This window comes from Ixodes scapularis, unplaced genomic scaffold (genome assembly GCF_016920785.2).
Source record: "Ixodes scapularis isolate PalLabHiFi unplaced genomic scaffold, ASM1692078v2 PGA_scaffold2__306_contigs__length_199485367, whole genome shotgun sequence".
Classification (NCBI taxonomy): domain Eukaryota; kingdom Metazoa; phylum Arthropoda; class Arachnida; order Ixodida; family Ixodidae; genus Ixodes; species Ixodes scapularis.
In genome coordinates, this window is record NW_024609857.1 from 105,790,764 (window position 1) to 105,815,112 (window position 24,349).

A 24,349-nucleotide genomic window follows, 5' to 3' on the forward strand; every position below is an offset into this window, starting at 1 on the left:
AGAGCCTCGTCCGGAACGTGGAATGGCACCCAGTGAACTTTTAACCGGACTTCGGAGTTGTCCGGGTCAAGCACTAAGCACTTCTTCTCTTTCATAGAGAGTTCTCGTGCTTCCACTAGCCTCTGTTTGGCTCTTGCAGTGTGAAGTGTCAGCATCCACAGGTGGTTCATTTGGTAGGCGCCAATCGCCGCTATCTCCTTCATCACGCCAAGGCGTTTCAGTTCGGCCCTGAAGTGGTCTACCCGGTAAGGGCGACCGGTCACGTCGCAATGAAGGAAGACGGTGTTCACAGCAAAAATTCCTGCTGGCAGGGGTGGGAGAACAACACGATAATCGTCCGTCGAAGAAAGAACAGATAAACCGCGGCCCGAGTTGGCCGTTGTCACTGCTCCGTGGGAGCCAGCCATTCTGCGTCCGAGCGGTCCGAACGCCAGATGCAGAATACCACGACGCATGGAACACCGGAATCACAGTCCCGTTGACTGCTCTAGAGCCATATATAGCCTACATATTGAAGGTAATCATTTGGCCGGTGACCAGCTTTGCACGTATTAAGGTTCAATGTATTCGATCTTCTCCTCGGGAGTCCCTCAAAGGGGAAACAGTGTTTTGAGGTTCGTGGACAATATCTCTTACTAAAAAGCATTGGTAGAACTAATAATAATTCGGTGCAGTCGCTAAAACTATATTCACAAAAACGGCTCATAGAAGAAATGTTTTTGCTCCTCAGCATAGCACCACCCAGGATGAAGCGAATCAAGCTAGTTTCTTCACTTCCATGGAGTTATTTTTTAACTAGTTGACTATTTAATATGGTCATTAACGTCACTATATTAAAGTCACTACTCACATTACGTACAATGGTGAGTATACACATCAGTGAACTAACATTGTGCTAACACAATTCCACGCCAAGCATATCTGCTCACAGCACTTCCTGAAGCTTTCCAGCATCAGCATGTGATGTGGTTGTAGTTCCCGAACCCCGTTTGCGATTGGTGTGCAAGAAACTCATCAGGTGTGTTCTTGATAGAAAACAGAAAACAATAACATAAAATGGACTGATTTATCAGTGCGATGCTGCACAACTCAATTGACAAACTAATCAAATGTTGTATTTAGGTACTTCAGTGTACTCTACATCTGCTTGAAGTGAACTTCTAATGGGCGAGCTTTTCAATATTTTGGTAGTTTAAGTCAGACTACCAAAGTATGCAGTTAAAACATACTTAGAGTATAACACAACAGTATTTACGATTTCCAGGTATTTTAAGAGTATACTGCACATATTTTTGACCGCTACATTTTATTAGGGTTGGAGTATATTTTGCAAGAAATAAATAAATGTTTAAAAAAGTATTTGTGAAAGGTATTTTGTGCATCCTAATTTAGTATTTACATATTTCAGAACGCATGAAGGGAACTTCAAATGTAGTTTAAATAAAGGTATTTTAAAAGAATTTTCAGAAATATATTTTAGTACTAAGTAAAGAAAAAAGACGTGTATATTTTTGGTCTATTTATTGTGTACTTACAATTATGAACTGTACCTCAAATACACTCAAATTTGAATGTGCTATATTTCAAACGTCTTAGTTTTCGCTAAGGGATTGCACAAATTAATTTTTAAGAAAAATGGTGATGATGATTTAAATCAAATGCTTTACTAGTAAAGTATTTGATTTAGATGAAGCTTGTGGACAAGGGTGAGAGGTTGATGTTGCAGTTGAAGAGGGTGAAGAGCGTTAGGTTTGCAGCGGTCTTCTCGACGGCGGTCTGCGTGCGGTCGCTATGTGCTGCTGACTCCTAGCAGGCCGGTCGCCAGCGCCTGGCCAGGGCCCTCTGTGTGTACGGCTTGCAGACGAGCCCACCGAATTCCCGGCGACGCAGGGAGTCCAGCTTCTCGTGGTGGGGCTCCACGAGTTGGTGCCGGTCTTTACCGGGCGTCGGTCTTCGCGAAAGCGGGCTCTGAATTCTCTCAGCTTGCGGTCAAGCTTGTAACCGAGCAGTATGACCCCTGTCGATCGAAGGAATGGTTTGTGCCACTGGTCCGGCTGGCTCTCGTACGATGGGGAAAACACGTGGACGGAAGACTGGCTAGTCTTCCGTCCACTGCCCCCGTCGGCGACTGCTGCGGATTGAAAACTCGTGACGGCGCTGCGAGCAATCGCCGTGCCAGAATATGGAAGTTACCAAGCGACAAAAGAATCGTGGAGCAAATACCACTGACACAAGCAAATGAGCACTTCGCAGAATAATTTTTTACGCCTCCTGGTCTTAAGAAGCCTTAGCCGTTCTCGCCTTGCTGCCCTTTCGTTGGTCATTGCTTTGGTGTAAAGGCGGACAAGGAGGAGAATGAAGAACTTGAGTATGTTTGTTATTATCGCCAGTGCATGCACCTCACAGCCTAACAAAGGTAAATATGCCCTTGATAAATGACAGAGAAGTCAACAATGCTTTACTCATTAAAGGGATACTGAACCAAAGAATTTAGTGTCCATAATAAGTGGCACACGTTCTTTCCACGAGCCAGCAGCCGCCGGTATGCGCGAGCACACGCATTGACGTCAAAGACCTCCATTCGTGCTTAAGAGGACAGTGAAATGCAGGGCTTCGGGCCAAAGGAGAATAAATACAGGCTTTTCATCTCTACAAGTGAAGGCTACGTGCTTGTTAGACCAATAAATCGCTTACCTTTTACACCAGACACCACTGTGTAGATGAAAAACTTGTCTTTATTCTCCTTTGGCCCGAAGCCCATACATTTCACTGTCATCTTAACCGCGAATGGAGGTCTTTGACGTCATTTTTTTGTTGCGTGTGCTCGCGCACAGCGGCGGCTGCTGGCTCGTGGAAAGAACGTGCGCCACTTATTATGGACACTAAATTCTTTGGTTCAGTATCCCTTTAAGCTTGTTGAAACTGAAAAAGGCAGTGAGTGACGAAGGTAGCAGCTACAGCAGCACACCGATTGTGCGCAGCGCCCCCTGCAATTTTATTTACGGCGCTGCCATCTCGCTGCGTAAAGAGAGGAAGGAGTTCGGACGGGGAATTATTGGCGACGTGTGCGATCGAAAGCGTCGCTGGGGTCGGCCTGCCACGATTGGCTGATTGCTGACTATGACGTCAGCTAAGGATTTCTCATCGACTGAAATAAGAGGAATGTGAGAACTTGAACTTTGACGGTGTTTGGAGTGTTGTTTTGAGAGCGCAATGATTTCAAGCTTGTACCATGTTTATTACAAACGCCATAAAACTTGCTGTTCGCAAGATAATGACGTCACGAGAGGGAACCAGAGGAGGGCTCCACCAAAACATCTCGCCGCTAATACTCCGTTGAACCTTGTTAAGAATGGAACCTTCGGCGACCTTCTTCCGAGTTTCAACGCTGCGGAAACGAGTCAAGACGAGTCCGGGACCGTCGCCTGCGTGACGGGGCCTGCGGCAACAAGTCTCAACGCGCCCGTGACGTTGGCGGGACGTGTGTGTGTGCGTGGTGGTTGGTGCGCTCGGGAAAGGGAGAGAGGCATGGCCTAACTGCGGAGAACTTTGGCTACGTCGCACTGGGCGGCGGACTTTGCTGCATCGCACTGGCTGCCCTGGCTGGGAGTGAGGGAGAAACGGACCATATAAGGCGGAGCGTGAGGCTGCTCCGTTGTTCTCTCTGTTTTGACGACTGTATCACAACCATGTAATTAAACCGTTCGTTACGTTACCAAGTCTCCCACCTCCACTGAACCCCTGGGTTCTTCACTTCGGGGAATGGACGTCGTCTCGAGCCAGGAAGCTTCCGGACGTGCGGCCTAAACCCCGTCTCGAACAACCTTAAGCTGAGACTGCAGCCAATGCCACAAGCACGAGCACACGAGGTCGCTGCTTTGAAATGTCCTCCCGAAGACCGAGCACTCGCGCTAGTAATGCACTTCTCAAAACCAGGAGCGGAGGCTAGCTCGCGCTTGTAGCTTTGGCTGCGGTCTTAACTTAAGGGTGGATGGAGTTACCCCCCATTCACACTGGAAGCGGATCCGCGTTCGCGAAGCGGTTGCGAAAGCGGTTGTATAAAGATCCAGTGCAATTGCACGCGCATTTGATGTCATCGTGTGCGCGTGCAATTGTGCTGAATCCTTATACAACCGCGTTCGCAACCGCTTTGCGAACGCGGATCCGCTTCCAGTGTGAATGAGCCCTTAAGAGTCACTAAATAAGCTACGCTTTCAGAGTACCGCATTCCTTTTCTTTGGCATTTTGCCGACAATATAGTCGCTCTATTCAACAATAATCTGGTTCGCTGCGGCATCATTGGACAGCAGCAGTCACGTGACTCGCTATCATCATTATCGCATTTTTTCAACACCACCATCTTGAGCCCAGCGATCCGCTGCCTGCTGCTGTTTTACTTACTGTTGCACACCTTGCAAGAAACCTCTAAGCGAAGGGCTGGGAAATATCATTCCAATGGTTGCCCTCACATGTAGGCATTTTGGGTAATGAGACGGCCGACCTTCTTGCCGCTGCAGCACACCAGCTTGGTACTCCCATTATTGTGGTGCCGAGGATTCATGAAGCCAAGCTGCTAATTCACCAAGCGATAATCCAGAATCATCCGGACCCACGGGTCGCTGACGGGAGACCACCCCCACGCGTCCCTACGAAGCTACCACGTGCAAGCGCCTCCGTACTACACCGGCTTCGCACAGGCTGTGCCTATACTGCATCTGCCATCCACCGAATTGACGCAACGATGACCCCAAACTGCTCTACTTGTGACACTCTTGAGGATGTGGACCATCTCTTTTGGGCCTGTCCCAATTACGCAGACGAGAGAAAAATATTCTTCGACAAACTGCAGATCGCGGGAGTTGCCCGCTCTACTACGCAAGACATTCTTTTCCCCCCCGGCTCCGTTCGTGATGCCGCAAGAACATTCTCTTCTCTTCTTGTATTCCTGGAAGATACCTGCCTACTGGACCGCTTGTAAAAGTGCTGACAGTGCTGTGAATAGATATAGAGTAGTGGACAAACCTAATCAAGTAACTGTGACTTCATCCAAGATGCCTTCTCTCTCTTCTCTTCACCTTTCTAATCTTTCCTTTTGATCCCCTCTTTCCCCATCCCCAACCTGGAACTGGCTTGCCCCCAATCGACGGTGTGGTTAATAAGTTCCAAGCTTCCTTTCCTTTCAACACTTCTCTCTCTCTCTCTACTGTTTACTGCGCGCGCGCGCTGAAGTCCGTCCTTCAGCATGCATTTTTTCCTTCTTACGTCGAGATACGAACACACGACCTTGATTCGCTGCCACAGCTGCGGCTACGGCAGCTGGCGCAGGCGACGGCTACAGCTCGGCTTGGCTCAGCAACAGTCACTCCTCCCTCTGCGCGCGGACCCAAGATGGCGGCGCCTGACGCGCTTCAGACGCGTAATTAGGGAGTTTTGGTACTCTGAAAGCGTAGCTTTATTTAGTGACTCTAGACGGAGTATTAGGGACGAGATGTTTTGGTGGCGCCCTCTTTTGGTTCCCTCTCGTGACATCATTACCTTATGAACAACAAGTTCTATGCTGTTTTAATTAGCATGGCGGAAGCCTGAAATCATTGCGCTCTGAAACCAACACTAACCACAACGACAAAATTGAAGTTGTTCCACTGCTCTTATTTCTGTCGATGAGAAAGCCTTTGCTGACGTCATAGTCAGCATTCGGCCAATCGTTGAAGGCCGACCACAGCGATGCTTTCAATCGCGCACTTCACCAATAGGGAGTATTCACTGGCGGCCACAGCAGTGTACGCAACTGCTGAGCGCGCTGACAGCGAGCTTCCGCAGTTCTTTTGCGACGTTCATTCCGCACCACCAAGATCGAAAGCATTCGTAGCCTATTAGTGTGAGCTCGTTCTGAGCTTGCGCTCTAATCATCGCCCTCAAATATGGCGTCCAGTGAATACCCCCTATAGACAATTGCAAGCATGGCGCCACAAGTGGTGCCCCATGCGTGCAAGCGCGTGCAACGCGCGGGTGAACGTTGCTTTGGCAAGCTCGTAATCGCACGGGCGTGCCTGCTCGAGCAGACACATGGCGGCGGCCAGTCGCCCAGCTTGCAATCGTCTATTCACCAATGTTTGTTTGCAGACAAGCTCGCTGCCGCCCACTATCGGCGGACCCCTGCGCGCTTCCGGTTTTCCTCTTGTCACACATCCTTTTGTTATTTGTACTGCGTTCTACAAAGCGCGTAGGTTCTTACAAACCTATTAGAGGTACCTCTCCGAAGGAAAATCTTATTTTCCGATCGCTGTGTGTTACTGAAGAAGAAATAAATATACTACCGGAAGTCTACTGGGGCACCAAATACTGTGGCGCCCTCGTGGTACCAACTCCCACCGAATGCGGTGAATAACCAGTCTTTCTAGGGAACATAGTCTCACGCCTAGCTGGCTTCCTCTTCTTCCCATTTGGCATTCTGAGGTATCATCCAGCGAAACAGCGCGAAGATCGGAGCAGTGAATAAAAATTGCGAAGAAACAGAGATCGACTTACCTTTTTCTATTCTGATGGTAAGAAGGACGAAGATGCAAGCTTTACGCCGCGGGCTCACACTTGACAGTGTGATTTCAGGCGATTCTGTTTCCGGCTCTGGTTGTGTTCTATAAGCGCCGACATACGGAGATCTAGAGAACCGACTCGGCTCGCTTTTTCTGCAGGGCAACCGAGCGTTTGGACAGGCCGGAGCAGAGAGCGAGAAAAATCTCGGAGGCCATGGTTTTACATTTACATGGAGCAAAACTACAAACGCGCGGCCGAAGCCATGGGAGGCGCCAATGCAGCGCTCCTGCGCTAGAATCAACTGCTAAAGGCCCTGTGACACTGAGGTAACAGTCTGACAACTCTATCCGGCAACACGAGGAAATCATGTTGCCGGCGACCTGTCATATCGCGGCAACAACAACAGTCGGGCAACGTGTTGCTGCCGCCTGGCAACCGTGTTGGCCGATTTGTTGTCCGACCACCCTGTCACGCCGCGCTGACGGCGGAGATAGCACGTGGAACGCTTTGCCATCATTTGTTATTTACCCTCGTTTGTGTGCGTCGCGGCGTCGCTGGAAGTGTGACTCTACAAAGTGCTAGCGCGTTCGAAGGGCCGGAAATTACCACGAGACAACATCATCCAGTGACTGTGATTAAACAACTTGACATGAGGAGTATTTTTCACCCTTTATTTGTCAAAATGTTCTTCATTCGCTGACAAAAGCCTTAAATGAGGAAAGTGAGGTCGCTGATATATATTCGGGATTTACACCATCGTATGGAGTGTTTCTGTCCGGTTCTTGCTTTCATCCGATTTCTATTTCTACTGTAAAATTGAGTTAGCACCGGCAGTACCCCAAAGCGCATTCTGTAGCGTGGTGTGGAGTTTAATTGACAGTGCTTAAAAACTGCGACACCGATACGATCGCCCTTTATAACAATCGGTGGAATAAATATTTGCAACGCTTACTATTTGCCTACCGCCTGCTACGTAATCGCTCCATTCTCCAAACGTCCTGGCATTATTTAAACAAATCAGGTGTCCGGTAGCGGCTGTTTCCAAGTTCCAATCATCAACAATCATGATCAAAGTAGTCGTTGTAATGCTTCCATTTTTTAATCTTTGCTTTCCTGGATTATTTTTATTGTACTTTATGAGCGGGTGAGTATAGCCATTTCATTTCAGTAGCATTAATGTGAGCTGGTTTTTTTGGCAGTTCTGATTTTACACCAGTCTGAACGTTCCCTACCGTAGCTGTGACCATTTTGACAATCGCTTTCCGCAATTACGCAGTAAAAACATTTATAAAATTATTTTAGCTGCACGCCAGCCTTAAATATTGTTGAATAACCTTTTACAAGCCTTTATTTGACTAAGACGTGATGGGGAACTGGCTCTGCCATCGAAGCTATCTGTTTTGTCGTGTTGCCGGTCCGAAATTCGCTCAGCCAGTGATCAGGACAACACGCGTTGTTCAACAGAAGTTGCTTCTCTTTTTTGTTGCCGAAAGCTGTCATATTGAGGCAACATTTTAGTTGTCGTTCATGTTGTGCTGCTGTTGACGCGATGTGACAGGTTCGTTGAACAACACGGGGAGCGAGCAACAAGTTGCCCGACTGTTGGACAAGGTATTGTGTTGCTGTTGCCGTCGTGTTGCCTCAGTGTGCTCTGGAGGCATGCCCGTTTTTTTGAGCCGTTAGTGTTGATGCTTTGTCTCCATCCGCATTGTGGACAAATAGAATCACCGTGAGTCTCACAGACAAACATGAATAAGCAAGACCAAGTTTCCACTAAATTCAGTCAAGGTCTTGAGGCGAGTAGATAAGAAAGTGAACGATATGACACATGTTTTTTGTGGCTTCCCTTGTGAACTAGGAGAACTGGAACAAAAAATGAAACAGGTAAGTAGCACGTCTAAAACAAGCGCTCACTACGAGCAGGTTTTCGTGTAAGCCCGGTTAAGTTGACATGTGAGTGTTAATTATTTTTGTAAGTTTGCGAGCTTTGTTGAAAATCGAGTTTTCATGTTTTCAGGGAAGAGAAACGGCCGCTTGTTCAACATATGCATTAAGGGCGAGACAAACGCACGACAAAACGCCCGGCGCATGTTATGAAGTGTGTGTAAGAAGCCATATGCAAACTAGGCGGTGGCCTATCACGGCGTCACGAAAACGCATGGTAACGCACATGGCGTCTTGAATGGCCGGCGCCTGAACGGATTCGGCCCTTTTTTAACGCGTCGGAAGATCTGTCGGACATTTGATCGTGCATGAGTCTATTTTCGCTTCAGTACCAGCGAACATGATTTTCTTTTCCTTTTTTTTTTTTTGTCTACGTTCTAAATATATATGTATTCAAGCAAAACTTGATATGGAGATAAAACGCAACTTCTCTAATATGTTTGTAACCTGGTGTAAACTGAATGATTTGAATGTATTGCGTTTAAAGGGCGTCGAGCTATAGTAAGATGTTCGGTTCTCTCCCCAAGTATACATCATCTGTGAACAAAATGCACGAACAACACACAGAGTTGATTAACTCATTTGTCTAGTGAGAGAACTATGTTCTTTTTTTTTTTTTTATTCGACATGGTTTATTTATACGACACTGTGAAACACATAACTTACAAAACAACTTTCTCGTGACTTCGCAGCGCCGCTGCTGTATTATATACCAAAGAATAAACACTGAATGTCAAAAATGTACTGAGCGACAAAGTCTATTATAGCTATGCAAAATACTTTACTCGTTCGGGCTCCTTCATCAGTTTTGGCCCTCTTGGTGCTTCGTTTCGTTGAAAGTTACTTTGATCGATGGTGCTTGTATCCAGTCTACAAGTTTAAAGAATATTTAAGAGAAGTTCGTCGTGCTATATGAAAGATATAATGAACGTAAAAATGGGCATAGTCCTTGTTACCCTTTTATTTTGGCACGATGAATGAATGCTGTTAGGGCTATATTTCTTTGGAACACGCTAAAACTGCAAGAAGCCTGAATAGACCGACATTCAATTCACAACAATATCAGTCGCAAAGTTCATAATATAACAGTAGCCTCAACTAAATCTCGAAAATGTCTTAGGAAAGTCGACGTAATGTTAGGGCTCTGGGTTTAAGTAAAACATTCGCAACATTTGATATGACCACCTCTTAGGAGGCTGTGGATTCGTTACTAAGATGCATGTTCTGTTTGATGTGAAATATGCCTAAAAAAATGTTTAACCAATTTAGCCACTCGATTATATAAAGTTTTATATAGGTGACTTGGACGATTGGTGTTTATTATTAGAGCCAGCTCTTAGTCCAGTATGTCAGCTGAACCTTTAGTGGTTTAGCCAACCGTGGCAGAGATATCATTTTAAACATAGTGCAACTTCTACACACTGTTTCAATATGGTCTTTTGAGCCAAGAGTATAGTTGGGAAGTAAACAACTGATCGCTTCGCTCGCTGCATGGGCTTTTGTTTGCCGATTACCCCAGGTGTGCTCGTTCCAACATATTTTCTACAAAGTAATGGAAAAATATATAGAGTATAAAATATTATCTATGAACATTATTCTTCGCATTATTTGTATTAGTAATTAGAGTTTTACCTGTAATATATTGGCAGGTAACGTTCTGAATTCACCTTTCGTGCTCATTACTGTTTAGTTTTCTGTCGGACTCTAGGAGGTTTATAGGATGCTTACTGTCATTAAAGAAATTTTGTGAGCGAGTCTCATATGGCTGTATTGTTAATTAGAACACCTATCTAACAAATTACAAAGCGAATATCTTATTGAAAAAGAGAATCGCAATATTTTTCCAACGCTTTCAGGGACGGTGGAGTTTTAGTACAGCGTACACTGCGGATAGCCGGACTTCCGGGCGCGTGCACAACCGTCCTTTAAAGTAGCGGCACAGTTCCCGCTAACAACGTAAAAGCTGGATTCCACGGAGAGAACGTGCGGCGAACAGCCGAGGAACTCTGCCCGGCGACACGTTCACTGTGCGCGCGGCGCAACGGCCACTGTTCTGAAGCCACGCGCAGAGTGAAAGCCGCCTCGCGAAATTCGTCGTTTTTGTTAGCTTTATGGAGTCCAACTTTTATGTGGTGCGTGCGCTAAAGACGGATTGCAGAAGCTGTGCATGGGATCGCCCATAACTGACCTTCCGTTTTTGTTTTCCCTTTCTCACTACGGTAACAAGACAGGGTATTGCCTCTTTAGACACTGCAGTGCCCTTATCTCCAACACAGGCTTCCGTGTAGACTCATCAACCCCCGCTTCAGTGGCTGCACATCTCGGTGAAACATGACAACCCTCAAATGACAGGACGTGCTATGAACACCTGCAGGTCTTTTTTCTTTTCCCCACAAAACACGTGTTAAGCGAATCGACTGTCCGCAAATGGGCTGGCGGCGAGTAACGAGACCCAGTAAACGTGTGCATCAAAACTATTAAAAAAATGACAGTGGTTATACTTCCCTGCTCACAAAGCGTTCGGAGATCCATTCACTGCGATCTGTGGACAACCTCGGCGAATAAGGAGGCGACGCTCGAAATAAAATCTCCGATGCGACACGTGTCACAATGCAGACTTATTTTTTAGGCCTTGGCATATTCTCGGCTAAATGATTCCCCAGGCTCTCTTTGTAGTTCCTAGTGATTGGCACTCCGAGTGGTTTGCGGAAAAACAAACGCACGAGCGTTTTTAGGTGGAGGAACCTGATACACACGGAGAATCTAAGGGTGTAACACCAGGCTCGGATGTATCATTGGATTCGAATGAAATGCCAAAAGTGACGGAGCTTCGAACCCATTATCGGCGCAGCATCTAAGCTTGAGTTGTGTTTGAACCTCGTCAAGTAAAACGCAAGCTTGGAAGCTGCGCGGGTAGCGGGCTCAAATTTCCGTCACTGTTCGCATTTCATTTGAACACGATGGTACAAATGTCATTCTTAGTTTTTCGATCCTAGCTTTATCCTACAGTGGTGATCCACCGGGCTCGATTTGCGAACCGTGCTGATTGACTCCCAGCGTGCTGTGCAGTTGATTAGGCTGCTAGTGTTCCAGAGTGAGGACATAGTTCACCTGCTGAAGCTGAAAACAAGTTGACAGCTCCTTTCTACAAAAAAAAAAATATAGAAGAAAGAAATGAGTGCATGCGAGCTAGAGAAAGTTTACCACGATGTTAACCAATAACCAAAAAAGGAAGCTGTTATACATATATATATTTTTAAGTGGAAGACACATTAAAAGGAAGGTATACAAACTATTTCAATTTTCTAAATATTTTTTTATTTCATTCTCAGGTAATTTAACGTCATATTTCTCTTTTGTTTCTTACGATCATATGAAGCGCATACCTCAAAACGTTGTCAACCAATCATCAACGAGCTCCAGACCGATCGAATCAAATACATTATTTTGTCTCAATTAAGTAACAGTTGCTCACAAGATCCCTATAACTATGCGACTTTTAATTAGGTAAGTTTTCCTTAGAACAAGCACCCTACTTGAAACGTATTGATATGGGAACTTGGAAGTGTTTATGGAATGGGAAAATGAAACTGAATGCGATGTATCTTTCCTGTCTTAACCATATTGGACATGCTTCACGTATTTGTATCTCGTCAAAGCACGTGCCACACATATTTTAGGCAAAACGTATGCACCATGCTACACTCTAAAAATCCCCGAGTCCCTAATTTTCCGCAGAGCGCAGCGAGGGAGCCAATCAGTACGACTGAACGTTTCCAGCAAAACCAGAAGTGTGAACATACATGGCGTCTCATGAGTGTACTACCGGGGAAAAATGAAATGCGAACAGAGGAGCGCGTGGCTCGCGGTACAGGCTGCGCCGCCTGGAAGTGAGCCTAGGAGCGAGGGTGCGTGGCCTACTTCGATGTGTTCACGCCTCTCGATTGGCGCTCCCCCAGCTTCGGCAGTGCGCCTCTCAGTGCGCTGAAAGCTGTCACCGCTATCTTTGCCTGCTCGGCGAGTGTGGGGAGCTTCTTTGCACGGCACGCGCTGAGCCAGCAAAGATAGTGGTGATAGCTTTCAGCGCACTAAGAGGCGCACTGCTGAAGCTTGGGGAGCGCAGAGCGAGGGGCGTAAACACATCAAAGTAGGCCACGCACCCTCGCTCCTTGGCTCACTTCCAGGCGGCGCAGCCTGTACCGCGAGCCACGCGCTCCTCTGTTCGCATTTCATTTTTCCCCGATAGTACAATCACCGGCGATATGAGCCGGAATGCGTGAGTAGCGACCAGGTGGTAGACAATGCAGACTATAGTGGACAGTGCTCGAATTTGGGGGCGTGCCTCCCCCCCCCCCCCGCTCTCACGCACGCCCGCACACACACACAGACACACGATACGCGCGCTATTCCCGACTCCAGTGAATAGGGAGTTTTAGTAGATCGTTTTGAAAGGCCCGCTGCCGCTACGAGCGCGTGCTTCAGAGCATGCATCAAAGTGGCAGCGCGAGCTCCCGCTACGATTATCGTGGCCTGAAAACACGATCTACTAAAACTCTCTAGTCTTAGGGGTCGCCGCTCTCGACAAATATAGGGATCGAAAACAAGTCGTGCCGTGCCATCTGCCAGCTACACACACAACGCTGGGAATTGAGCAGGAATGCATTGGCTTGAAAGAGATTTGCCGCGGTGATCCTTTATTACTTTTTAAAACCTGCGGCGGTGTCTTGGCGTAAGCGAGCTTCCAGAAGCTTAGCCTTCTTCGGGAGAGTGTTTGAAAGACTACCTACAGTCCTTTTACCGCGCTGATGAACGTTGACAAAAGCACAACGTTTGATTCGCGCGGTTGCGTAGGTAGCGTACACTGCAACCTATAGGCTGTAGGCATCACGCTGATACGGCAGTGACGACGGAGTCGGCGAGGCAACTGTCTGCCCTACACAACAGGAGATGCAATGCAAAGTACTCCTCATTCGCTATAGTAACGAGACGGCCGCATTCCCTGCGGCCGTCTCGTTACTGAAGACACAGCCAGCGCAACTTCCCTCGCTATACTTCGGTCTGCGTCTTATCCACCGCCGACAGCATGCATTCAGGGAATCCACAAGAGACGAGCAGAAAACGAGAGAAGTCATGTTGCGGTCAGTTTAGTGTTTTCCCTCTAGGTGCCGTCCGTTTTGCTGGAGTCGCGAATATCGTTTGTACGGCAGAGCGTGGGGAGATAACGCGCGCAGGGGAATGCGACCACAAATGTAAACACCGCCGTCACTGACGCTTTTCTCGCCTACCGCTAAACTGCGTGCACGTGGTCTGTAATATATGTTCGCCGCTCCCGCATTCCATCTCTTATTACCGGTGACTAAAACGTTCTCGGTGTTACATCACATGATTCATTTCTAAATCGAAACGTGTTTTGGGTCTCGTCATTGGACCATCTGCCTTTATGAATTGCGTTAACTGGTTCCTGGAATGATCTAGAGAAATGTAGACGCACGTGTTTTTTTTTTTTTTTTTTTTTTTATAGTGTATTAATCTAGTCTTAGAGTTCCCGATTTTTTCATAAGCGTACCCTTTTCTGAATATGTGCGCACTGTCACTCTTGAGTCTACACCACTTCTCACCATGTAGAAACGCTTTACCAGAAATTGTGAGCTTCGATGTTATCTAAATGCGGATATTTCTTATTGAGAAGGAGACATTCGCATGAAAAAATATTTACAATAGACTATTTACAGTCACGTAATACCTACAATTATGAATAAATTGTAGTTCACTTTCTGGTATCTTTGTTTGTAGGACGCTTATATCCAGAGTGTTTTGAAGGGGCAGATGCTAGAAATTACGTGATAACGACAAAGAAAAATCAGTACAATTGGGTATGAATCCTCAGTAACTGCCAGACAACGCGGAATTATTGAACCTAAATCCTTAGTGAACTAAATGCATAATAAAACTGACATCATAAGAAAGAAGCTAAAAAGGGGGCACAAATTAGAGATTCACAAAAATTTTAACCTGAGTTGAGAAAGTGCCCGATTCATTGTAACCGAACGTCTTAGTTCTAAGCTAAGTAAATTTAGTACTCCTCCTATTATACCTCCAACATAAAAAAAAAACTCTTTGCGGATGTGCAGGAGTAACAAACTCCAGAGAAATATTGTTACCTTACAGAATGTGTGGCTTATCCCAACATTATGACAATGAAGTGAAGGCGTTAAAAAAAATTAACTAACAGCGCAGCTGGCAGTTATTTGCTCGAGCATCAGCCCACACAAGTCATGCATTCGCACAGACAACGTCATAGCAATACCGGAAGCACCTTATAAAGATCGCAGTGGAACCATCTCTGCTCCCGCAAGAGCTGAAGGATCAAAGTGGGGTAAATCAGCCAGCTGCAGCCCTTCCATCAGGCTAACTTTTTCGCCCAGTCTCTGAAAGTTTCCTTGAGGAATAAGTCCGAAGGCGGGCTCTTGTGTTGAACCGCCGAGCAGGAGGCCTTCTTTCTGACTCAAGTCCGGCGCTGGGATGGCGTGAAATCCTCTGCTCCCTTGAAAGGCTCCAGTTTGGAAAGGAAGGCCCTGAATGTGCTGTGCTTGGAAAGGACCTGCCTGGAAGGGATTGCCTTGGAAAGGTCCGTTTTGGAAGGGGCCATTCTGGAACTGTCCGCCTTGTAGGTTGTTCTCCAACTTGTTCAGAGCAGCAAGCTTCGTCTAAAAAAACGAGAAAAAAAAACATATGCGCGTGCAGTAGTTTAGTGTCACGTCACTCTTCTGTGTGACGTAAGTTATCGGGCAGTATAAAAGCGAACTGTTTGTGAGTCGTGCTCAACGTTTTATAAGCAAAAATTAGGCGGCACCCTAGTGAAAAAGTTCATGCGTATTAGAACCTCCTTGGTCCAATAAAGGCACATGATCAAATGAGATCATATAAGATTATACAAGTACCTTATAAGAACATATGAGCATCCAATATAAGATTATATGATAAGTTTCTTATTACTTAATATATAATCTTATATTGTTCTTGTATGTTTTATAAGGTGTTTGTATGCTTTAAATTATCGTAATTAATCATGTCTTTTTTGAACCGAGAAAGTTCTTACTCATATGAGATATATCACTAGGGAACTTATGACTAGACCAACTAAAGGCTGGTTTACGCACTTGTGTTTGCTTACGACTGAGCTCTTGTGACCTCTTAGGACGAGAGAACATACTGGCACGCTGGCGCCATCTATGAGGTGGCTTTGGAACTGTATTTCACTAGAATGAAGGTTTCGCAGTATTTCAAAAATGAAATCTTCGCAGTATTTATGAGAAATTATTATTTATAACACTGCCATATGCTTTCCGAGAGAGGAAAAAAAAATTATTTGCGAAATAACTAGGGGGGGGGGGGGGGGGTTGTGTGGTATGTTTATACAGCCTAGAACTTGGTCTGCCTCACAAGGGCGACGAGTCTCCCAGCTGTAGATGAGCAATTTAGCCAGTGCAGTACAACCGCTAGCCTGGGGTCTTTAACGTGCATCACGCAGTAGTGATACACGACCGCACGCCGGTACGATGCTCATCCAGATCGAAACGGGCAGGGGGTGGGGATTGAACCCAGGATCCCTGGGTTCTGCAGCGCGAGCTTTCGCTCCAGAAATAATTAGGAAACACACGGGAACCGCAAGTGTTCCATGGCTTCTTGGTAGATGACGCCAGTGCTTTCTTCCTTCGTAAGAGATAGCAAGACACTCGGCCGGGAGTGTCTTGCTATTTCGGACTCCAGTGACTCTTAGGGGTCGCCGCTCTTGACATATATAGGTATCGAAAACAAGTTGTGCCGTGCCATGTGCCAGCTCAACGCACAGCGCTGGAGATTAAGCAGGAATGCCTTGGCTTTAAAGAGATTTGAACAAGCCTTTAAACTACGGTACATCATTGATGTCAGAAACGCGTCACTTGTTACAGTCACTGGAAGGATAAGAACAAGAAGACGTTTCCATAAGATCAGGGGTGTCAAAACTCCGACCAGCGTAGCCCTCCCACCGTACCGCGGCGGGTCGCGGTGCTTGCGGACACGCCCGGCCCGCGGCCCGTTTCTAGCAAACCCGCTGCTACAGGCGGAAAAAAAAAATAGACGTGTGTGAAGAAACGACTCCGCAATGTTCACCGAACGCTTCGTACCCGCTGATAGTTGCGTGTCACTGTCGTCACCGGTATCTTATTTCTTAGTCTTCCGTTTCCTGTCTGCGTCACGACCTTAAAATCATTTTGCTTTCTCTTGCATATTGTCCTTACGCGGTATACCTACATGAGTTTCGCGTCTTGTCGTTACCAGTCTTACCTTTCTGATTAGTCTTCTACCCTGTGCGAACATGCCAACGCTCCTATGCGCTGATTTTGGCACGGTGAGCATTTTGGGCTCCAATTATTTTATAAAGCCATAATTGAGCGAAATATTGAATTATAGACGCTTTCAGGCAGCTGTGCATGTATGCCGTTATAACCGACCTTCAGTTTTTGTTCCCTCTTATTCCGTTCGCTCCACTACATCATTACCGCAGCAGGACACAATATTGCCATTTCAAGTGTTACTGCGTCTTTCTCCCCAGCATAGGCTCTTGTGGACACTCGTCAACGTCCGCTTCAGTGGCTTGGCATCTCTGTAAGACAAGAGAAGGTCTGCTATGGCGGCTCAGTCTGGCGCGCGCTGAAAGCGTCTTTACCAAACGGTATGTTGAACTGCATTACTCGCGGGTCTTCTTATTCTTTGTATGTTTTCTATTAATACACCTTGCGTTTTTTTTTTAATTTTTTCCACATTAAATTTGGTATTTAAATGCTTATCTAGGTGTATTTATTTAGTGTTTCTTTTTCTCATTTATTTTTATTTGTTTATTTTTCAAGCCCTCGAGACTGCAAAAGACGCCTAATCTTGGCCCGTTATCGATAAAGTTCGAAGACACCTGCTTTAGATGGTCAACCTCCAGCACGCGCCACGCTGCCATCCGCAGTGCTTTTGCTGCGCATTCACGCTCTGAACTAACAAGACCCCGAAGTGTTGTCAAAAGGTCGGAAGCTTGCACTGGAAGCGGTGCCACTCAAATACCTCATTGTCGTTTTAAATATGTCAGTGGCAATAGTACCCAGATGATGTAATTGCCCGGTTTGACAGGGAACGACATTGCTATATAACTAAACGTACTGTTAAGTTGTAAGCAATCTCGTGTCATCTGCATTGCGAGGATACATGAGCGCGAGCGGATGAGTGAACTGCTTTAGAAACATTGGAGGCCATCCATACACGGCTTGAATTGACGTCACATCCGCTGGAATCATGGTGGCCTTGCTGATGAGCGCGTAATTTCTGCATTATGCTTTTCGCACCACCGAATTTGTTTTCTTGGCAAAAACAAGTAGGATTGACCACCAACATGGTATGGCAACGCCACGTACAAGCCATGTATATAATAGTTTGTCATACACGGTTACAAAGGCAATGCGCAAAGTCCTCGTTGAAGACTGCACATACGTAGCGCTACGTCTTTCCACAACGGTCTGACCATACTCTGTTTCAGCTTAGCTCCGAGCGCGGCGAAACGCCGGCGATAGGACGCGACTTCGCCCACGCTTCGTATATCACTCCTCGCGGAATCTGCGCAGAGGTGCAGAGGAGTCGAAGAGAGACATTTCGTCTGCTACTGGAGTTGCAACGGCATCGTCTGCTACATAATCAAAAATGCCATTTCGCGCCCTGGAATAAAACTTTGGTTCAGTGCGGTGGCTGCTGGGCTTCGTGGAGGGCCGTCGCACTGCCAGCAGAGGAAGGCCGTGGCTGGAATACGGAAGTTGGTAACGCTCGGTGCCCAGACGGGTCATCCTCCGCCGCGGTGACGCCCGGAGCCCACGGAAAAAGCGGGTTGAGCGAGCTTTCTGGGTATACTGTCGCCCTATGTCCGATATCGAACAAAGCAGCGCGCTCTTTCCGCAAACGCATAACAGCATTAAAAGCATACTACGTCACTCCGGTCGCACTGGAGTACGCCTTTTCTCGGCGCTCCACCGACACCGCACGGTTTCGCCTCTGACAGCTGTTTCGACACCGGATTTTTATCCGTTTTTCATTGGAGAGCGTTTCACGCCGTCGGCGGATCACGTTTACCTCGATTTCCCAATGTCTGTTAGCTCCGGTGTTCGATAAACAATTCCGCTGTACGACGTGGCTTCGGACTCCTGACGAAGAAGAATGCAAATTCATCACGAAGTCCCTCCTGACGACCAAACGTGCGTCTATTTTTTTTTTTTTATCTTGCTTTGTCGGCGGAAATTAGGAAAACAGAAAACAAACTTGGCGAGGAAAGCGTCGAACTTGAAGCCCACAATTTGGCCGTTGAAAACACAAAAAAAAACGGAAAACAAAGTTTAGTAGTAGTAGTGTTGCCAGCAGGAAGCTGTTTTTGGTCGAAGCATCTTCATTACTATATTATAAAAAAACAGAGAACGTAATTTATTTCACATTTTTTATAATTAGTTTTTAGCAGAATACAACTGAAAAATTGTCCAATGTTTGCACACGAACAAAGTATTTCTAAACTTTTACTTTTGCGAACTACTTCGAGATGCGTACGAACGCTCCTTTCCAAGTGGTTAACCGTCCCCCAGCCTTTGGCTGCGCTCGGAGCTGAGCTGAAACTAAGTATAGTAATTTGCAAAACTGCAACAAAGAAATTATCTGTCTGCTGCATCTTCTTTTCCCCAGGGTTAGTTTTCATTACAATTCTGAGTCCTGCTCCCCCATGTCACTAAATATTCAAGGTTCACTAAATATTCAAGGTGTACTCACGGCGTCGTGAAGAGGCACCAGCACTTGAGAGATCTTTCCGTCTGGCCCCTTGATGCGAACATTGACGGCTGGTCGGGGTGGAAGTTCGCCGATCGGGATGTGCACATTGAGAGGTTCGTTGAAACGAAGCTGAGATGTTCCGATGCCTTGCAGTAGATGCTTAGGAAACAGGCCCTGGTTGTTGACCAAGAGTCCCGCCACCTGGACGTTCATCTTGTCGTTCACCTTAACGCTCGTAGCTCCCGGAAACGCCTGCCCAAGGTTGACTTTTTGTTGCTGGTGTATGTGGGCAGAGTCCTTGGACTGATGACCGCCCCCATCGCCTCCACCCCTTGGCGAGTCTCTTATCGCTGCTTGCTGAATCGCTTGCAGAACGTTATACGGAAGTTGGCCACCCTAGAAAATGTACGATAAAACGTTATTTTTACGTAAAAAAAAAAAAAAAAAACATAACTAGGGTGATCATACTCGTCACAGTTGAAAACGGGACATCAAGGGGAAGGGGAAGAAAGGAAAATAGAGCAGGGGGGTTAGGGGGGTGGGGGGCAAAGTGATAGAGAAATAAAGAAAAATCCTGCTACTATTCAGCCGCAAACGCCAAATTTTTCTGAGCCTTTTCTTTGGGTAGTTGAGTACATTCGCCTTTCATATTTATTTTGCATGACTTAAGCGTGCACTAAATGGAAACGTGCCCTGCACACACGTCTGTGCGAACATAACTTATTGGCAAGTAGAGCCACAGAAAAGCTAAACATCATACTTTGTTCGAGATGACATTTTTATGCCATATTTATTCCAATACACTGTTACGAATGAAAAAAATTTTCTTCCACTCCCTGGTACTAATTTCGCAAGCAAGTTCCCACGAAAACGGGACACTTGGCTATTATTAGGACAAAATGATGGGACGGCAAAAATTGACCTCTAAAACGGGACAATCCCGTCAAAAAACGGGACGTCTGGACACCCTACTATAACGCACAGATCATTGCCAAGTCACTGAGGCACAAACCGAATCGGGCTTTACGAGAACGAAATAACTCGTGCCTAATATAAAATGTTCAAGTACACTACCTGTGTACTCAATATCAAACTGTCTTTAGTTGCACGGCTGACTTCCTTGTGCTCCAGCCCCTTTAGTGACTCGACGATGCCCAGCAGTTGCAGTGTTCATTCATATGATACAGTTTTAGGGTGTGTCCAGAAAATGGCGATTAGCACCACCGTGGAAACTTGACAACTGTTGGATGGAAGATGACTCTGATTCTTACGATTTGCACACACCAAACCAGCGCACATCTTTAGGTGGGCAGAAAGCGAGGGAGAGGAGGAAACGAGAGCTTCCGGCGACGCCAGATCGCCGAGCTCTTACTGGAATGATTAGTGGGTAGAGGCAAAGCCTTTGTCTCCACTGCGCTCGTCGAACGCGCTAGAACGCTGAACGCCGTCGTCCGGCGTTTGACGTTGGCTTTCGAACGTGTTCGAACAGTGCAGTGAAAACAAAAGCTTTGCCTCTTGCCATTAACCATTCCAGTCAGAGCTCGGCATTTTAGCGTCCCCGCGACCTCTCGTTTCCTCCTCTCCCTCAGTTTAGGCCCGCATTGGAATCGGTGTTAGTCCAGAGAAATTGTTTTCTATTGTGGCTATATGGGTAAAATATTCGACCGTAGACAAATGTTTTCTAGAATTAAGCTGTCGTTTAGTTTCCGTTAGATAATATATGAAGTTCCGACAATCTTCAAATAAGAAATGTCGCACATACAGGGAGCCGCGCAAAGTAAAGTATGATATGGTGTACAGATTCTCTGACTTATAGATATGTATATGACTAAGCCAAACAAGAATCAAGCTAATTTTTATGCAAATGAAAAAAAAAAGCTTTATGAGGATGGCGTAAATGGCTTTACCTGAGAAGCATCTACAACGAAAACCTCTTGCTTGGGGAAAGCTCCAGTGGACATCAGAGCCTTTTTGGCGGCATCAACGAGCATGCTGACTTCGTACGGCATGCCATTGTTTGAAGATTGACCGGAGTTTTGACCCCCGCTTTGAACTTGTCCTTGCAATGGGAGCTTGATAGGCTTCAGGGCTTGCACGCGAACGTCTTTGATGCCGATATTATGTCCCGCTCCTTTGTTCATGTCGTAAAGGGGCTCCACTTTCAGCTCAATTGGCACTGGGCCTTGCGTTATGATTTTCTGGAAGCCTTGGTTTTGAGGCATGAAGAACTGCTGTTGCTGCTGCTGTTTGAGCATCTGCTGGAGGGCATCGGGTCTTCCGAAAAGGAACGGCTGCTGGGCCTGGTGTTGCTGTTGCTGCAATTGCTGCTGAATCTGCTGTCTGATGTCGAAAAAGTTGGGCGATTGAGCCAGGTTCCCCATCAACGGGGCACCCATTTCAATTATTGGAACTCTAAAGCCTTGGTTCTGTCCATTGTTGAAGAACTGTAACGCTTGTTCAAGTGGAATAGTTTGTTGGTTTTGAAATAGCTGATTAAACGGGCGCTGCTGAAACAGTTGAGCCTGCTGTTGGGCATTGAGTTGTTGAGCTTGTATATGAGCTTGCCCTTGTTGATTGTTGATTTCTACGAGGAGTACCTGCGCGTCTTGGGGTGCTGGGGTAGGTGGTGGTGGTGGCACCGATATCTGTTGCGCCCCCTGTTGAACTTGTGGCCTGTGAGTAACGGGCAGGTTGCGAAGTGGAGGTGGCGCCGGCTTCGAATACTGAGCTGTTTGCTGTTTGCTGGCTGTCTGACTATTCGTTGGCGTTTGACTTTGCGATAATGATTGTGCCTGTTGGTAATGGCTGCTCTGAGCTGGGGCGTTCTGGGCTTGTTTATTGCTCCCGTGATTGATTTCCAACCTATAGTTGCCGGCGCCACTTGAACTTCTCGTATAGCTACCGACGTTTTGATTTTGACCGTTGCTGCCTTGATGAGTGTTCTTTTCTTTGTAGGCTTGATAACTGGGCTTAAATGTCTGCGGCCGTGGCGTAGATTGCTGCTTGTTATTAGACTGGTAGTCAGATTTAAAATAGGACGCTTTTGGCAACGCTTCTATTAGGCCTTGAGGTGGCTCGGAGTTGGTGCTGTAGGATTGTGACTGATATGATCCTTGTTGAGAGGAACCGGGGTTCGTATCTTGATACTGTCCTGTGTTTACCCGGTCATTCGCCTGGTATCCTGTCTTGTAAGAATTCGATTTTGTTGACGTTCCTTGTGTTTGTTGCGAGTTGTCGCTGACTCGTGCCGGATAAGCTGTTCCTCGGTGGTATTCGTATTGATCATTGCGTGTATTCGTTCCTTGGTAGCCTGCTTGATAATCTTGGTTGTATCCTGATACCTTCGTAGTTGCTCCGACAGTAACACTTTGATCTCCAGCGTTCTGACCGCTGTAGCCCTGGTTATAGTACGAACCCTGCTGAGACGTTCCCCCGTAGTTCCCTCCTCCCCCGTCTTTGTTCTGTTGTCCTGATACAGTTGTGTCGTATGATGGTGAGGAGGTGTAAGGTTTGTACCCGGATTGCTTTGAAGTTTGATCCGGGTACTGCTGGGTTTGTGTTGAATCTTCAGGTTTATGAATTGCTGGGTGATGGGACTCCTTGCTGACGTCCCCGAAGCTCATGTATTGTGTCGCGTGAGGTGTTCTTACCTCATACGCCTTTCCAGTGTTTTCTCTGTGATGAAGCCGTTGTTTGCTGTACGTTCTGCTGTTTGAACGCTGCTCTTGCGTGTAACTTTCTTCAGTTGTGAGTGACTGGCCTTGCTGTTGCTCTCCATTGTCCTGAGTAGTTTGTCTCGGGCCTTCACTTTTGTGGCTTGTCTTAAAGTCATAGTCTACGTTGGATGGGGGTGACGTTGTTCTGTACCTAACTTGCGGTCTGAGCGTCGGCCGGTACTGCGGACCCCTGAATGTCTTCGTAAATGTTCTCGGTGACGACCTAGATTTGTCCGAAGATTGCTCCGAATGAGTAGACTTGTGGATGACGGTGACTCGTTTCTGCTGCCGCTGCGTCAGAGGCAGGGATCCTCCGCCTCCAGAAGTGACCACTACTTTCCTTTCTACTTTAGCCGGTTGATCGAAGAAAGCAGGTTTAGGCGGAGCGTTGGATGTCGCCTCGCCATTGTTTGCTTGACCCTTCTTTGGAATCGCGGACGCGCGCGGAATTTCGTAGCTGGTGATAAGGGAAGACGCCTCCTCCTTAGTTGGGGCCTTGGGTTCGAAGAAGACTTGCGCTTTGTCGCTCTGCTTGAGCTTCTGCAACACCGAATCCGTCTGCGTGGTGAAGGTCGCCGCCGTCGGTGTCGGGGCCTTGTCTTCCACCTGGGTTTTTCGAGAGTCAGAGTTAGAGAGCGACAAATTTTTGACTCGGTTGCCTGCCGATTTGGGGCCTTTCGCGCTGATGCTGGCCCGGTATCCGTTCTCGTTGGCAACATACTCTACCTGTCGGTACTGCCCGCTGTCGTCTTTGTAGGCGTACGTGCCACGAGTCAACCCGCCTTGCTCTTTCGCCTGGCCCTTGAACAGCGTTGAGTCCACTGTGCCCACCTCGTAGCCGTACTGGTAAGACTGAAAGAGAGTCACGACTTGACTAAGCAAATGAATAGAAGTTATTAGAAAGGGGGCGAAAGCAACACTAAAATTGTGTAAACATTATTGAGACCATAAAAATACTTTAAGCAATTTATTTATTTACAGGATCAACAGCTGACTAAAAAGCATCAACGAGAGGGCGGGCCAGTTCCGGTTGAGCACAACAAAAGCTCAATATGTACATAGTAAAGGTCTTGCGACGTGACTGCTTAGAATTAAAACATTGAGTTAATTCGTGCAAGCTAATAATCAAAACGCACAGTTGAAATGAAAGAGGTGATTAAGGGGTTAAGAAGACTAACAAGAAAAAAAAACGAAGATGGGACAGACGTAAATACTCCCAGAGACTTTTTTTTTTAAGGAGTAAGAATTTGACGAGTTCCATCTCACCAAATATTTATCAAGCTGGGTGGAGAGTATATGAGAATATAATTGTCATCCAAAGTTGACTA

The 24,349-nt window shown here is 46.6% G+C and overlaps 1 protein-coding gene across 1 annotated transcript in view; it reads right to left on the reverse strand.

Moving 5' to 3' along the window:
- Window positions 1-14,795: 14,795 nt before the first annotated feature.
- Window positions 14,796-24,349, reverse strand: part of LOC121046848 — a 47,306-nt gene continuing 37,752 nt past the window's right edge. The window contains exons 3-6 of the mRNA XM_042291490.1: window positions 23,748-23,873; window positions 21,213-23,627; window positions 19,306-19,701; window positions 14,796-15,185 (exon numbers count right to left, since the gene is read on the reverse strand). Coding sequence (XP_042147424.1) covers window positions 14,796-15,185; window positions 19,306-19,701; window positions 21,213-23,627; window positions 23,748-23,873 — 3,327 coding nt within the window. The remainder of the gene's footprint in view (window positions 15,186-19,305; window positions 19,702-21,212; window positions 23,628-23,747; window positions 23,874-24,349) is intronic.